Below are 16,763 nucleotides of genomic sequence, written 5' to 3' on the forward strand. Positions count from 1 at the left end.
CACCGCTTATGTATGACTCCTTACTGCCGTCTGTTAAAACTCCCAGCAAGTAACGGGCCCTTTTCGGCAGCTGCTTATGGAAAAATTTATTCCAACCCCCTATTTCAAAACGTTTTGTATTTGCATTAAGACGCAGAGCCGGCGTTAATAAATATTCCAAACTTCTAAGAGCGTTTTTAAGTCTCCGTTTTCAATTTTGTTATTTTGAGCGCTACTGGGTGACTCGAATAATTAACCAGAAACGTTAGAAAAACCTTCGCTTCGAAGTGCAGTTACATATTGTTTATCAGCAAAAGATCGGCACGTGGAATTTGATTTATTTAAACTGACAAAAGTTGAGATCATGTTTTCGATCCCATACTTCTCGGGAGCCATTTTTAAAGTTCCATTTGATAAGGTGTTGTATTCGAGACGTAAAACGAATCGGAATTTTTGGTAATGAGTACTGCTCAACCCAAATTTGCCTCGTTAGAGTTATGTGGCGTAACTGCGTTAATGAGGCCTGAGAAAGGTTCCACATTCAATTCGAATGGTACAAATGGTATGTATCTTTAATCTCTGTCTAAGTACGATTTAGTTAGCAGTATTTTCGTACCTAGAAGAACTGCTTTGCATCATTCTTAGCCACTCTGAGCGTCAAAAACACCTGTTCCCCATATCTTCCCTCTTCCTCTCGCCTCGCCCCCCCTCCCCCCCCCCCCCAACCTTGAAACGAGAGAGGGCGGAAGGAATAAATCCCTGGGACCGAGAAATTGTGTTATAGAGAAATGCCTTTCAAAGGAATAAAGCCTTTCCTTGTCAGTTACCAAAGAGGTGAAGGTATGGCGAAAAATAGAAACGTGGGTTAAATGATGATTTATGACCGCCCGTACTAAAAACAAGCTATCCAAGATCTCTTCTTTCATGGCTGTCATTTTCTCTAACGCTGTTGATACTTGAGAGTTTCTCTGAGGGAGCTGTAAGTAGTCGGTGTTGCGTGTCCCATTTTAACCTCAGACCACTTTTCAACTTTTGAATTCATTTCTTCTCAGTCTCCTTTCTTTCTCTCTTTTTCTCTCTCACTTCACTCTACTTATTCTTATCAGTTTATTGAATCCTGCACATAAGTAAAACTCGTTGGAATATTTATTATGTCAACTTTATTAGTCAAACTTTACAAGAAAAAATATACTCACTCGATTTTAATCACCTTTGTCAGGGCGTCTCAGGGTTCGGAGAGAAAGGGCTTTTTTCAAACAATTTGAGGGAGCAGGAGCACTTTGGTGTATTTTTTATGTTAAGACGATGCTTTTCATTTTCCCTCCCACTCGAGTATAAAAACCATAGCACTCCAAAACACAAGCACCCCCTTCCCCCCCCCCCGCCCCCTCCTCGAGAGGCCCTAATTTTGGAGATAAAAACAGAAAGAACTATCAAATATCGGGATAAATTCCCATTCTAATAAATCCAAAATAGATATCTTAGTTTGGAACCCTTTTTGGTTCCCTAACAGTGTGTAACAGCTCGCCCTTTGTTTCTTAAGGAAGAACCCTAATGGAGAAAATCTACAAATTTAAATACATTAACTGATTGCATCTCTCTGGTAAATTAAGCGATGCATTACTATCAAAAAACCCTTATTATTGTGATTTCCACAAAACAAGAAATTCTGATAACCTCCAAAATCCATTTGCCAAACTTGGAGCCGCCTTAAAAGATAGATACTCGATATAGCTGTGATGCACCAGACACAAGGAACAAAAGTTTACGAGCCAACTTCGAGAATAAGCAGCCCTAGAATTTTTTTTTTTTTATATAAAATAACTCTCACAAGAGAAACGTTCAAACTTCAACCCTAACTTATGCGCCCATCAGTTTTCATCCTTTTGAAGAAGAACTTACCTAAAAAATTCGTCATTTCTGGTGGAAATAACTCCTTAACTTTCCTCATTAAGGGCAGTTACGCGTAAACGAAAATTCACTAGCATTTAACAATTGTTTTAACTACTGAAGGATTAGGTACACGTAGTTTTCCAGGGACGACCAAACCTTAGGGACTAGGGGTAATCTTTTCGCTCCGGTTACTAGACCTTCATAGAAACCCCTGCCACCGGCACCACGCCTGTCCCGATTGTGCTCGTGAAATATTGAGAAGTTGCTCACTGGAATTCCGAAAGAGTGCTAAAAACTGCTAAAAATCCAAAAAGTTTGCTACCTAAATTTAAAAAGTTGCTTCCTAAATTTCTTGATACTTTTATATAAATCATTGATTTTTTTTCACGCTTGATATATGCTCTAAACTTGTATTTTGTTCCAAAATTGCTGAGAAAGGCAAAAATTACTCGAAGTTGCTAGAAACGCAAAAAGTTGCTCAAAAGTCGCTGAAAAAAATCAGGACAGGCTTAACCGGCATCTACTTCCTTCCTCCCCTCCCCTGTTGATTATTGTTCCAGTGTCCCTGATTTCTATTTGACATTCAGGTGTTTCTTTTATGTGGAACATCATATGTCAAAAAGGTGCAGTTCTCCTTTCGCGATTTCACAATGTACTTCACACCGTCAGTTTGGAATCATAAAGTAAAAGGCCAGGGTTGAGCCTAAGATGGTGATAGCCGTTATCCAGAAAAACGCAATGTCTAGAACTGCGGCTGCGTGATGCCAGTCATTGACTTTTGCGTCAGACTCTTGAGTGTCTTTCAGATGAGATACAATGGCGCGCATGCCGTACACAATCTCTTCCATACGCTCATCCGAGGGCGTCAGCGACAAATTGGATCCCATGGGTGAGGTGTGAAAACATTTGCGCTCGGTTTCCCCCTCGCCATCCTTTATGCCTGTGATCTTTGGAATTGACACAACAAGATGGTTTTGGCTACGATGGATCTCGTAGGGATTTCCCTGTACTTTCGACATGTAGTAGCTCCTGTTCTTGTCTTCTTGTTTCAACTTTTTTCGTTTATCAGAAGGTGTGGCTAGCAGCATTGGCCCCAAGATGTCAAAGATCAGCTTGCGGAACCAGGCAGGCATCTTCCTTTCGGGATCTTTGTGATAAATTCTCAGAACACCGCACGTGACTAGCAGCGCAAAAGTGACCTGAACAAGGACTGTGACCGAGTATTTACCGATCAGCGGGGTTACTTCCGAGGTGCGTGGCACATTGTCGGTGAATACCATCATGAACACGGTCAGACCTAGTAGGATTGTAATTACCAGACCCATTCGTTCTCCAGACTCTGGTGGTAGGTAGAAGGAGAAAACTGTCAAGACAGCAAGTACGATGTACGGGACAATCAGATTCATCATGTAGAAGAGAACTCTTCTCTTGACGTGTATCGTGTATGTTATGTCGATGTAGGGATGTTTACAACAAGTATACTTGACGGCATTCCTCTTTAGAGGTGCTTCAACTAGCTCCCACTCGCCACTGACCGTGTACTTGGAGAGGTCTGCAGTGACTTTGTTGGCCGAAGCAGAAAGATTGAGTTTATTATCTGCAGAAGTGTGAAATAATTAATAATATTAGTCAAGATAAAGTTACTTGGAGCTGTTTTGTGTGTGAGTTCCCAGCTCAGAAGAGTAGAGACTGGAATCGAACTCTTCACTCGCGCTAAATTGAAAAACATTAGAGCTGAAATTTTTGAAATTATCAACTTTAATTTGGTGACGAAAAATAGGAACAATCTACTCTTAAGCCTTTATATGTGAAAGGGGCATGAACTTGAAATGTTTCTGTAATGGTCACGTTTATTTCTATCGGAAACAGTGTATATTGCTACTTAGAGGACACGAAGCCAAAATGGTGGACGAGGTTTTTCTCCAAGCCCGAGTGAATGAGCGATGAAGGGAGCCCCTTTAAAACGTGCCACCTCAAAAATCGAGATGAGTCTTTAAAATGGTGTTTAAAAACCGTCGATGATGGGTGACGTGCTTTTCCAAAAGGTATGTCTTCAAAGTAAGAACAGGTTAACGTCGATAAACTGACGGTAGGATGTTCAAGCATCTATTAGAAGCAGTCTCACAAGTCAGTGAATTTGTAGTAGGGTGTTCAACAGTATCCAGTACTAATACTGCAGGGTGATAAGTTAATGGGTATAATTTTTAGGGAAGTCAAGCGTGGAAATTCTTCAATATTCTGGGCAGAATGAGACCAAAACAATTGCATCAATAACCACAGACGCTGAACTCAAGTCTTGGTCGGATTAAATAAGTAACAGCCCACTGATAAGAGACCCCGTGAAGTGATTGCGTGACTATTTTAACCTTGTTTCTGCCGAAAACATTATTTATCTCACAGCGCTTAAGCTGTGTTCTTATCATTTTGATTTCCATGAATAAAAAGTTTTGGCAAAAAGTTTAAAGGGAAACTTGCCAATTTGGCGACCAGCATTCAGCGATCATGCAGGAAGCTATAATATTTTACTACATAGTGTTTGTGGGGCAAAGTTACAGTTTGATAAACATTTCTTCAAGATGATATTTTGATTTGTTGCTAAATTTACTTTTCTCTTCTCTTTTTTCTGGTGGCTAAAATTTTATTACAGGAGACCATTACATGACCTTAGATCCCCAAAAAGATGGACTTCTTTCCTTTAAAATTACCTGTGTAAGTCCAGGAACCAAATTTAAGTTTACATTTCTGATGGTCAAAGGGGAAATAGCCGATGTCAATTTTGCAGATGCTGTGAATCTCTGTTGGAGCATACCATTGTGTGTATCCATCGTACTTCAGGGTTGCTTTTGTGTCAAAATTATATATTGCACCTGTTTCACCAAAGCCAATGCTGTAAGAGGAGAAAAGTATACATTTAATTATTTTTAGAATGCATCGGAATATTGCAGAAATTCATGAATGAGTTACCCAGTAAATTTTTTACATTATTCTGTAAATGAAAAGCCATTTACATGTATACAACACAATAGCCTAATCCTTTAACCTTTAAACTCTCATGAGTGACCAAGACAGAATTTCTCTCTGTAATATCTATATAATCTCAAGCAGACAAGTGACAAGAATAAAAAGAAATATCAATTAGGGGATTATCAGTTGATCCAGTAACAAATTCTCAAGCTAAAATCGTGAGAATTTTACAGCAGTCAATAAGGAAAATTACCAATAAGATCTTGGGAGTGAAAGGGTTAACTACCACGAGTGACCAAGAAAAAAAGCTCTCCTCACAGTGTTAGTGCAATATCAAGCGGCAGGAGATGGGAATAAAGAAGGATATCCATAAGGAAATTATTAGTTAATGCAACAGCAAATTCTCTAGATTAACATGGGCATAGTTGTATGGCAGACAGTAAGGAGAATACTGCTGATGAGATCTTGAGACAGAAAAGGTTAACAAAAGTGCACTCCTTAACCCTTTAATCCCTAAGAGTGACCAGCATCAAATTTCTCCTCATAATATCACCCTTGAATCAAACATTAAGGTTATAAGGTCATGAGAATAGAGAAGATCATTGCCAACTAAAGAAGCTCTTGATTGTTGAGCAAATTCTCCTTGTCAGAACCTTAGGAAATGTATAGGGAGTTGTATGGAGAATATACATACTGATGTTAGGGAGGAAAGGGTTAAAATTGTCTAAACTTCAAGCACATTCCCATAATCTAGATCTGCCAATAACTAAAGCTTTTCAATTTCCTCTATCTCATTTTCATGCCATGTTTCCTTAAACATTTTTACTTACTTATTATATAGAATGATGTCTGGTTTCCATATTAATTTTGGATCAACATTTATATATTCTATTCCACCATGCTTCTCAGGGTCCCATCTGAGGAATGGGTTTGTCCACATCTGTGAAGAAATAACTGGTGTGGGTGATTTTGCATGAATATGTAACATTATGTGCAGATCATTAATTTCTTTTTTGAATTATGGTGGACTTTTAGGTTTGGAAGTTAAGGTTAAGTCCACTCTCAAGCTACATGGCCCATCCAGCTGGAGTTTGATATCCCAGTTTCTGTTGCATAAAAGGACCAGTAGTATTTCAACTCCTCCAAGGATGAGTAAGTATTCCATTTAAGACAAATGGCAACGCTCATAGTTATTTAATGTTACAGAAAGGTCCAAATTAAATTAATTGCTAATGGGTAAGTATGGAGAAGTTACTGGGGAAGCTTCTGAAAAAATGCTTATATTTAATTTTAATTTTTATTGTGGGTAATATTCCTGCTGAGGGTTTTTTGACCTGTAGCTTTTACAGCCTGGTTCCAAAAATTTACTAAAAGTTTAAGTTTTGGTGAAATTTTTTTACTTTACCTGTCGTAACCACACTTTGCTGGAGAGTATTTGATTTTTGCTGTCCTATAATCAAAAGAAAAACAGAACCAAGCTCATTGGTTTTCATAATCTACTGAATGCAAATTATGGTCCTAAACAATACAGGATTTAGCCAGGGTAGAGGAAAAAAAGACCTGGTACAGAATTATTTTTATTTTTTTGTTGGTGTGTGTTTCAACATGACTATCTAACAGAGCTAGTGAAAGATTTCAAAGTATAGCAAGAATTGATGTAAAAGAAGGGTACTTTTGTGACAAATCTCAGCAGGAAAATCAGAAAAAACAGACAATTGAAACAAAAACTGTTGTTTTGTTCAAATAAACTCAGTTAAGATATTGTGGATTCTCAGTTTTTTTGCACATGCCACACTTTTCTCCTGATCCCTTTGCACCCTAACACCAGTGTGCATATTCTCAAAACTAATCCCTTGACCCTTTACACCCTAACATCAGTATTCATTTTCTCCATACTGCTCTCTGTACATTTACTGATGTGCTGACAAGGAGAATTTGTCTAACAATCAAGAGTTTCTTTAGTTTGTGATCATTTCCTTTATTTTCATTACATTGATGTGTGATTCAGTTGTGATATTGTAAGGAGAAATTAGATGCTGGTCACTGTACTCTTAGAGGTTTAAGGGTTAAAAATTAGGTAAATTGCATTTACATCCGCTATGACTTACATAGTAATGTTCAGTAGTTTTTTTTTAGTGAAGCAGTCACCACTGCAACCCATTCTCTTACCAGATATATAAGTTGACTGTATGCCAGGTCAAACGTAACCTGAACTGCTTCTGATTTGTTGACTACAGGTAAAGCTTCTTTGCTGTAATTACTCTTGAACAAGGAATTGATCAGCTTATGTTCGTGGTCATCCTTGAAGTAGCCTGCATACATACAAACAAAGGAGGACTCATGATAGATCATAATAATGAGCAACACCATTGCGGCTGTCATTATGTTTGAAAAAGGTACACGTATGTTTTGATGTGGTGAAAATTTGCAGGTGAACCGCAATTAAAGTCATTGCTTTAAATGAAGTCTGAAGTGATTCGGGCTTCAACGGGGGCCGAACCCTTGCCTCTCAGATTCTAGGTGAATGCTACTTTGCAATCCACTGACTTAGGAGGCCACGTGTTGCGAATGAGGGAAATTACGGTGTGTTCGTTGTTTCCTGCTAAGAAATCTGTAAATAATCACAGATATAATGTAAGAAACCAAAGACTCTGTCAGACTTTTTCCGCAATAACTGTGACTGCAGAGAGCCTGTGAAGATCATTTTCTCTCCTGTACGTTATTTCTTACACACTTTGAAATAAGTTTAGTTTCAGGTTTTTTATTCGCTTTGAAAGTGTACAAAGTATAGGCCTGTCTTACTGCGCTTATCAAGGAAGCACTGTTCACTCGTTCTCTGTAAGTACGTGTGGCTTTTACGTCTTAGCAAAGTTGCAATTTAAGAAAAACAATATTAGTTATTGAGGAAAAAAAACCCTCAACTGAGAGAAAACGATTATAGCCTCCCCTTAGGGAGAAAAAAAACCTTGAAATTATTGTTTGCTGTTATAAAGCAACTCCAAAGATGTAAGAATTTTCAAAATGGCAACGAGGATCGTTAACGATGGAGAATGTAGACACAGATTGCAAATGACGAACCCCTTCGAAACCATTCTTTTCAGTTCTTGTAATTTTCCTTCCTTTACGGACTGCTCTCATCTGTTTTCATTTTCCTTGTTCTTATACGGTACGGTTTTTGACGACTTTTCCAAGTTTTCATATGAAATTCTTGTCAGCCTTCGCCATCACTGGCAAATTTCATCCTCTTGTTGATTATTCTTAACTGTTTAATTTTGGTCTGCGCGTATTGTTTCAAAGTCTTCTACTAAAGAGCAGTTTTCTGTGACGCTTAAATATGGGTTTTAATATCGAGATGCGGTCTGCTTCGATACAGCATGTTATCAGAGTAAGGGTAGGTATCGTTATCTCTAACAAAAGCTGGTTGGCAAAAAAAAGAAAAAAAGGTATGGCATCTTGAATGTGGACTTAAACTGTCTGGAGTAATGTTTTTCTACATGAAACTTATTTTCAATTATCAGTAGATAGAAATCTCTATAGTTATACCGAACTTTTGTTTTATTCTATTTTGGGGTTATCATTGCTCTCGAACCGATTGAAATCAGAACAAAACACCAAAGAAAAACTTAATTATTGTCGGTCGAATGTCAAAACTAATCGTAGGTGAGACTTTGAAATCTGTTTTTCTTTCCAACTTTTTTACCACATTCCCATTTTATCCTACAAGTTATATTGCCTTAGTAGTCTTTCATTAACTCAACTGGATGTTGTGAAATTTAAATTGTACGAGGTTATTTCACGACTTAGTTTAGCACGTTTAGCTTAGCCCGGTGAACATAACAACTAGAACTCAACCTTCAACCGAAAACACGAAGGCCCATCATTTTTTTTTCCAAGTTCTTTCTTCTGGCGCCGTTGGTGTCGCCACGCCACTGGGTTCACCTAGTTACTTTTGAATATCCCTCAGGCAGACTTGTTAATCCGATGCTATCAACTACAAAAGGAGGTTCGATATTGGATTAAGAAGGAAAATGTGAGGTGACTTTAGACATACAGCAGGAAAACATAACGTAGCAGAAATTCCAGGTTTACCAACCAACGTATTGAGTATGATGACATCAAGTAATGATACCTCAAGAGACTTGGATAATTCGCTTATCAAATGATTATATAATCAGGGGGAACATGTGCGTTTGATGATAAAAAGCATGTGCCTTTTGATGATTTAATTAGCGACTTAAGTTGAGTAATTTGTAGTGGCATGAAGGAGACAACAATTGACTATCTAGAAGTCAAACGCGCCGACTAAAGGTGTTCCTAAACGCCTACGTTTAGCATGAGAACACCATGAAACTATTTCTGAGTGGAATTTCTTTAGATCTTTTGTGACTCGGGCTGAAGGTTGAAAAGCCATGTTTTGTCATTGTTGGGTAGGCCATGCTAGGCTAGCCCAGAATTAAAAGGTGTAGTGTGAAAAGAAATGATAGTTTTCAAGTCAGCGCAATTATGTAACCTGTTTACAGACTCACATTGAAATAACCATTTGCTTATGCCTTGAGTAATAACTAAAAGTTACTGAGAGAGATTAGGACGCCGTACGAAGAGAAAGAAATATGGATTACAAGCTCGAAAAACATCTGTTGCTTGGACTGAACGAAACATTTACCCAAACTAAACCGTGAAGTAGTCATTAATGATCGTAAGACGTCGATAAAAGGAGCAATCGAGGTTGTAGTCCCACACATCATTTGAAGACTGAATAGTGTTAAACATCTTGTTGAACCGCAAAACCACGGAAACAAAACAGAAACAAATGAAGAAATTTAAACCTTAATGGTGCATTAATTCTACCTTGTGATGCAACAACTCCAACAATTGCCAGGAGATTCACAAGGAGAGCAAAATTCTTCCCTGCAGTAGAGCGAGCCACGAGAAAACAAGATCCCATCTTTTTATTGCATCTTCGGCTTCAAATGACATCCAATGCATCAAACTGAATAGCGCACAGCGTCAGTTCACATTCTTTTATAATTATGTAAATTTGCAATCCACTGACGGCAGGAGATGAAATGTGGAATATTTTGTCAGCGGGGATATATAGTTTGGTTTCTTAAGGGCCAAAGAGAAGAATTAATTGAATGACATCTAATTAAAAACCCGTTATTCAATCTTGTTGCCTACAGACCTTACAATCAGTGTTTGCGCAGATCATTTTTGTTGAGTACAAGTTCGTAGGATGTTTACAATGTGTACTTTTGCTAATGAGTTATTGATATCAAATGAATTTTAATACTTTTCGTGTGAGTTTCCATCCGGTTTTTGAACGATTCTAATACTTTTTTACTTTTTACTATATTGTACTCAAGATGCAAACTCCAAACTTTGCTCCTTACTCCTTGAATTCTTCAGTTACTTTCCACAGACCTCGAATCTATTTGCTTCCTGTGTTATTGCTCAAACCGTATTTTGAAAGTCTCTCCAGGGAGTGTGGTTACTCAAGGCATCTTAAATCACATTCAAAGGCTTAAAAAGCTATAATTGATTTTATCCTTTTGTACAAAGCAATTTGTTAAGTGTAGCTGTTCCGGGGGTGGAATGTCACTATTTTCCAAATTCACCTCCATCACCAACAAAACAAAGTAAACGAAAATATTCTCAAATGTACTTTAACTCCTACGGAGCTCATTTGAATAGATATTCAGGAGTCCCATACGATATGTTAATCCAAGTTAGTTTTGATCGTAATGACTTACATCAACAAATCATGAACAAAGTACTTGAGGGGGTCTTACTCGCAGCGAGCTGTGGTAAGACTCTGCCGGCGTGAATTCATCGCAAGATGAGTTACCGTCTTGATCCATTCATCTATTCGTCTGATCGATTGCTGCTGTCAGCCTTTCATTGTTGTTGATTTGTTAAAAAGTTCATAAACAACAATAATAATGATGGTTGAAAGAAACAGGCCATGACTGGAAAATCAAACCCACGGCAAAAAAACTCTAACGTTCAATCTTCGCTTGTACTTGCTTCCCCCCCTCCCTCCTACCATTGAAAAGATAAAATTAGCAAAATGAACGAAGTTGTTTTCCTTAGTAGATGCTGATGTACTTTTCGTGAACGCATTCATATATTTAACCTCCGTGCTTGATCATTATCGCCACAAATAAAAACAATTACTCTGTTTATTGCTTGTTTGTATAAGACTTATCATTATTTAGTTTGTAGGAGCCAACAAATGTACACTTTCGTGTTTTTGCTGAAGTTCTACTTCAACCGGCCATGAACACCATGGATTTTGGTTTTGAGGGAAACTTTCGCTGTTCTCCCGATAACGAACAGCTATTCTCCAGCTTAGTTTGTAACAGCAATCCTCTGAATAGTGAAGGGGTATCATGATCCAAAAACAGAGAAAAAATACACTTCCGTTGCATTACTGGGAGATAGCTTTCTGTTGATTAAAAGCCTCTTGTCGCCTTCTTGGCTGCAGTTCAGTGGTACTATCACGGTGGTACTATAAACTTTGTGTTTATAAATGTTTTCTTTTGGTTAAACAAAAAAGCAACAGAACGAAAAAAAAAAAGAGTTGTGAAACTGGCTAGTCTGTTCAGACCAATAGACACAGTTCCATTCTGACTTTGAACGATAAGTTTGTGTCTTAACCTGTCTGGATCCAGAATTTTTTCAAAGATAACTGACCTGACGCCAGAATGAACTTCCTTTCATTAGGCAGGATGTTTTTTTCCATTTTATCTTATTAGTTTATAAGCTTACAACTGGGTGATCTGATTAATTTAAATTGGAAGATATTAAGGATAACCTTTGCTTTGAAATATTGTTTTGACGCGCGCATCTACGTCAATCATTGATTACCAGATGTAACTTGGGAGTCAAAATTGAATCCTAACACCCCTTCTGAGATAAGGAAAACTTTTCTTTATTATTATGATTAGGTTTTCTGTAGGACTTAAAGTTATGTGAAGCTGTTTTCATTTACAACTGCATAAGTAATCTTCACATTTTTTTCGAGAAATGTAAGACTTATCGGTAAGGGTACGAGAATGAAAAGAGAATGTTTACAATAACATATTGGTCGGTTGTTTGCTTTTTTCTTAGAAGCATCTGTTATTGAATTCTGTAAACAAAACATTGACACCAACTTAACATCGATAGAATCAAAACCACAAAAATGACAATTTTATGAAGAAAATTAAGCTCTGTATTTGAACAAGACCCTGGATCAATGATGCTGAACATTTTGGGGACTGAGAGTGCATTCAACTTGAAGATGCCTAAACACAAATTGAAGTGGACGAGTTAAAACCTACTGCTTGTTTTATGTTTACCTTGTGATGTAGTAGCTCCTAAAAGTCCCAAGATTGTTCCAGTAACCACAAAGGCTCTCCATGTCCCGTGAACGTTGCCAGCAAATGAACAGAGCATCGTTTTATTTCACGCGCGCTTGTGCTCCAACGTATATCTAAGGAAACCAAACAGAAGAGTGAAAGTTCAAATTCTTTTGTTTAAAGATACAATTTCCGCTCAGCATTAGTAGATGACGTTTTGAAATGTTGCGTAATTTGATAAATCCTGTGGTTTTGTTCACTCACGCATTCATCAGCAAAAGTGATTCTATAAATTTGACAATTGCAATAATTGTTTGAAAATGAACTGTGAAGTCAACTAAGTTGGCAGAATTGTGGAGCATTCAGTCTGAAGAGATCTAAACAGACATCAGCTGTAACTCTTCACAGAACTGGTTGACCGACAACTCACCACAATTGTAACAACTTCCCGTAATGCCAATTTTTTGCAAAGTTATAAACATTCGTAAAGCATCGACACTTTGTTCAAATTTCCTTTGTCGAATACTTAATTCGATCGGCTGTTTAACTTGAAAAATGTGGACAACGAATAGAAAAGCACAAAAACGTGAACAGAAACTTGGTCATGCGTAAAGTCACACATGAACGGTGCAATTTCAAGAGGGTCAACGAGGCCCATGCGACGTTTCGCTAGCTAGACAACCCGCTACCATTGTTATTCTAGCGAACGATCGTGAAATTAGCATCCTTTGTAAAATAGATTATCTCATATTGAACTAAGAATCTTTATTATCCATTAATTACATCCTAGCTGGTCACCTACGGAAGTGGTTTGTGAACTAAGAGACCGTGTACGTCAAAGGGAAGGTTTAATTGCATCTTTTTGTCCAACATAAAAAACTTCCAACCATTTATTTTATTTCCAAATTTGATTTAACGGATGCTTCTTCGATTTTTACTTCATGATGTGTTTAGCTGAACAGCGTTTGGCGTTTAAATTATTTCACACTTTTATAAAGAAAGTTGGGAAGTTGGTCGAGTGAATCTTAAGGTTCTCCAAATTCTGGTCAGCAGTTGATTGTTTTATTTTAACAATACTAATTTTTAAAATGTTTCTCTATGAATTGTGGAAAGACCTGTGGAAAACTATTAAAGTTTTTTTCTTTCATATCTGCTGAACTTTGGAATAGCTAAATGTCTTTTAATAATCATTTGGTCCAGTGCACTTTTCATAGCAAAAAAGTGATATTTTACCTAAGTAGTATTTTTTGTCGGTGGGCTTTGCCATCAGCGATAGCTCTGAGAAAAGACTTGATTAATATGCAAGTAATTGGAAGCCGTTGCTGGTACTTAGTACTGATTAAGGAGAACTTGTGAACTAATTGTATCCAGGGCTCGGTCTTGAAATCTTAACGACCATGTCAGTTTTTTAAAATCGAGAATCTTTGACAATCAAGTAAAGGTTGGGTGACATCATTGCAAGTGAGCTGAATTTCTCGTAAGTTGTCTCGGAAAACCATTTCATTAGCGCAATCCGAGAATTTCAGTTATGTGGAAACCTTTTTCTACTGCCTTTTATCGCAGGCCATGGGACCTGGCTCTTAACCCTTTAACTCCCGTGAGTGACTAGGAAAGAATTTCTCCTCTAAGTATCACGACAATATCAAACGGACAAGAGATGAGAATGAAGAAAAATATCAATAAGGGGATTATTAGTTGATCCAACACCAAATTCTGAGAACTAACATCAAAAGAAAAATATGACAGAGAGTAAAGAGAATTTCTAATGAGATTTTGGGATTGTTTTTACATAACAATTTTGTAGCCCATTCAAGAAAACAGAGAAAATGCTTAAGACCACAATTGTTTTATTAATTTATTTTTTTATAATTTATATTTTATTAAGGCTAACCGGGGAAGCGAAGTTTAAGTTTTTTTGAAGAGTTTCATTTGACCTATGATTAAAGTTACAATGCATAGATAGCATATGCATGGATAATGAAAGTGTGTTTGAGTCAAGATAATAGTAGCATCAGAGCGTACGAGTGTCTAATCTAAGTCATGAATAGTCATATTAAGGATATTTCTGCCATTGGAAGAAGATGTCCTTTCGAAATTTTGGTCATGAGTCTTTCCCAAGTCATTTTTCTTTAGTCAATTCTCCTAATGAATTTCCTGGCATTGTCAGTTTTGGTTGTATTTTCTCACGAGATTTAAAATTTTCTGGATTTTTTATTTTTTACAGCATAGATTTGAAGCTAGAATTGCTAAAACTTGCACCTAATCGAGAGTTGTCTAGAAGAACATTAAAAATGCAAAAAGCTGAATGGAAATAAATTAGTCATGCAAACTACACTTTATGATTTTGATATTTTTCAAAGATTCGATCAGTGTTTTTCTCTATTTCAATTTTTCCATTGTAATTCCGTCTACTGTCAGGGAGTGAAACGACGGGATGAAACCACATTTCCTACTTTAACCTGCGCTAGAAGGCTTAAATGTGAATAATTCCTTTTAAGTCTTTATGAGAATTTCATTTTACCATGACAACTTTATTGCAATCAGATGCAACCTGTCGGGAATTACGCTTTCCAAGGAAAAAATAAACTTTACCGAGCGGTGTTTGTCTTTGAGTGGAGAGTTTAGTTTAAACAGGAAGTTAAATATTCTGATAATCATTTAAATCTGCTTAGCGCGACTTTATTCAGGGTGAAATTCTCCATTTTTTTTTTCTGTTAGTTGTCAACAGATAGCGAGATGTATTCGAGTTAGCGGCGTGAAAACATTGTTATGCGCTTCCAAAGACCGAATTGCTTATTGTAGTCTGTACTTTTAGCCAGGAGGCGGTTTCGTTTCTTTACCACGCGTATTCCTTCCCCCAAAAATTATCCGCTAAGACTGAGCGCTTTTTTAAAAAAAACCGACATTTAATAAGTCTACAGACTACAATTGCAGGTATATTCCGGTTTTAAGTGAATTATTTCAGGATTCGCAATACCAAAACACTGTCGTATTTCTCTGAAATTACTGCAATAGTATTATTAAAATAGTAGAACAGATGTGAACGTGTGACCAATGAAATATCAGCGTAATTCTTTTTTTTCTAATCTGGGTTATTTGTTAATGAACAAATTTTTTTGGCCATCTTAAGGTCGTTTGGCAGTCGATCAGTTTATGTGATATACTTGGTGGTTGACATTCGCTTTATGAGTAGGCATGTCTCTTTCAATTTATTTGACGCGGGGAGCACGAAACGAGGGATCGTTATCCCGGCTGGGAGTCTGTGAACTTCCTCGGTGCTTTACAACTATACGTGCGCTGCTCAACCATGAACTTGCTATTTTTGCGTTCGCAGATAGAGGATTACATAGAAACCCAGGCAAAAGCTCGAAGAGCTCTTTGGCCTCCGGCCTTGTTTTTAAGGTTGGAGTCTAGCCAAAAGTTTCTTTACTGATCTTTAGCTGAAAACACTGACCAGTTGTATTCTAAACAATCCTATAACATTCTCAATTCAGAACTCAGTGATCTGCCACAAAATGTAGACAACTTCGCTTAATTCGCGGAACAAAGAACGATTGACAGTGCAGTGCCGGTGGAGCTTTCGAATATATATTTTTTCATGTTCGTCTTTTGTACTTTAAGCCTCTTACTCGGGAGAAAGCGTCAGCGATGATATTCCTTCAAGCTTAATTCATATATCAGTTGACTTCATGTAAAACCCTCCAACTTCCGTGGTGAAATCATACGAAAATGTACGTCAGTTCAATGCAGATTTAAATTCTCGATATTTTCAATGATTATTTTCCCATTTTTTATACTCCTACCTGTCAGGAAAATACTAATGAATCGTCTTCCTCGTCAACTGCTATGCTTGAGTGGGGATTACATCTTCTTTCTATTCACTATTTTTATTCTCATCGAGGTCCTTCTGGCAAGAAAATGAAATTCCTTTTCTTCAATACTGCTAGATACTTCTCGAATATTTACCTACAAAGAACAATCCCGACCCCAATTAAGTAACCTCGCGTCCGTTTATATAATTGCTCTTCCTGATTGGTTTTCGCCTGAGAGGATCAAGACAAATTTAATTGGTCAATATTTCACACGCGTGACGAGTGTTACTTGTTGAAAATAAAAAGCTCAGGATAAAATAACATTGGAAATTGCGATTGTTACTAATCAGAACCTTTTTTTTTTTTTCAAGAAAGGCAGTGTACCAATAGCTGTTAGGGTAACCATTCCCTTAAAAGGTCGGGACAGCAATCATTTCCCTGTGTTTTGCGGAAGACAGTTGTGGAGTGTCAAGATTTGCTTGCATATCATAGGAAGTTAATGCTCGTTTGATGTGTGCATCCGAAGTTGACGCGCTTCAAAACAACGCGAATAAAAGGAATGCTTGTTTCCCAGTGAGAGAAGACAAGTAGAAAAAAAGCTTGACTTAAAAATTAGGGTAAATAAAGCAACTTTATCAAAAATGGTAGAATTCGTCAAGGACTTAAATGCAACAAGACGAAATTTATTTGAAAGCTAATCGTAAATGCTTGCAAACCTCAAGCGTTCTTTTCAGTAGTTATATTACCAACAGATTAGCACCCTTAAAAGTGATTC

The 16,763-nt window shown here is 37.3% G+C and overlaps 1 protein-coding gene across 3 annotated transcripts; it reads right to left on the reverse strand.

The window, feature by feature from the left end:
- Positions 1 to 1,116: 1,116 nt before the first annotated feature.
- Positions 1,117 to 16,135, reverse strand: LOC131779298 (neuronal acetylcholine receptor subunit alpha-6). Of its 3 annotated transcripts, none has more exons than XM_059095833.2 (7): positions 15,980 to 16,135; positions 12,177 to 12,310; positions 7,006 to 7,148; positions 6,242 to 6,286; positions 5,667 to 5,776; positions 4,578 to 4,759; positions 1,117 to 3,469 (listed from the first exon to the last, which is right to left on the reverse strand). In XM_059095833.2, the coding sequence occupies exons 2-7, from the start codon at positions 12,271 to 12,273 to the stop codon at positions 2,538 to 2,540; spliced, it is 1,509 nt and encodes a 502-aa protein (XP_058951816.1). In that variant the 5' UTR covers positions 12,274 to 12,310; positions 15,980 to 16,135; the 3' UTR covers positions 1,117 to 2,537. The 3 variants fall into 3 exon arrangements, with proteins under 3 accessions (XP_058951816.1, XP_058951815.1, XP_058951817.2); XM_059095832.2 differs by lacking the exon at positions 15,980 to 16,135 and adding an exon at positions 12,607 to 12,741; XM_059095834.2 differs by lacking the exons at positions 12,177 to 12,310; positions 15,980 to 16,135 and adding an exon at positions 9,685 to 9,933.
- Between the last annotated feature and the right edge of the window lie 628 nt (positions 16,136 to 16,763).

The sequence above is a fragment of the Pocillopora verrucosa genome, chromosome 4 (assembly GCF_036669915.1).
Source record: "Pocillopora verrucosa isolate sample1 chromosome 4, ASM3666991v2, whole genome shotgun sequence".
Lineage (NCBI taxonomy): Eukaryota > Metazoa > Cnidaria > Anthozoa > Scleractinia > Pocilloporidae > Pocillopora > Pocillopora verrucosa.

Excerpts from the sequence above, each read along its gene's own strand:
- LOC131779298 (XM_059095833.2), bottom strand. The coding sequence starts at position 12,273 with ATGCTCTGTTCATTTGCTGGCAACGTTCACGGGACATGGAGAGCCTTT. Across the intron at positions 7,149-12,176 it reads AGGAGCTACTACATCACAAG|GCTACTTCAAGGATGACCAC; the intron begins GTAAACATAAAA and ends GTATGTATGCAG. Across the intron at positions 5,777-6,241 it reads GCAAAGTGTGGTTACGACAG|ATGTGGACAAACCCATTCCT; the intron begins GTAAAGTAAAAA and ends ATTTCTTCACAG.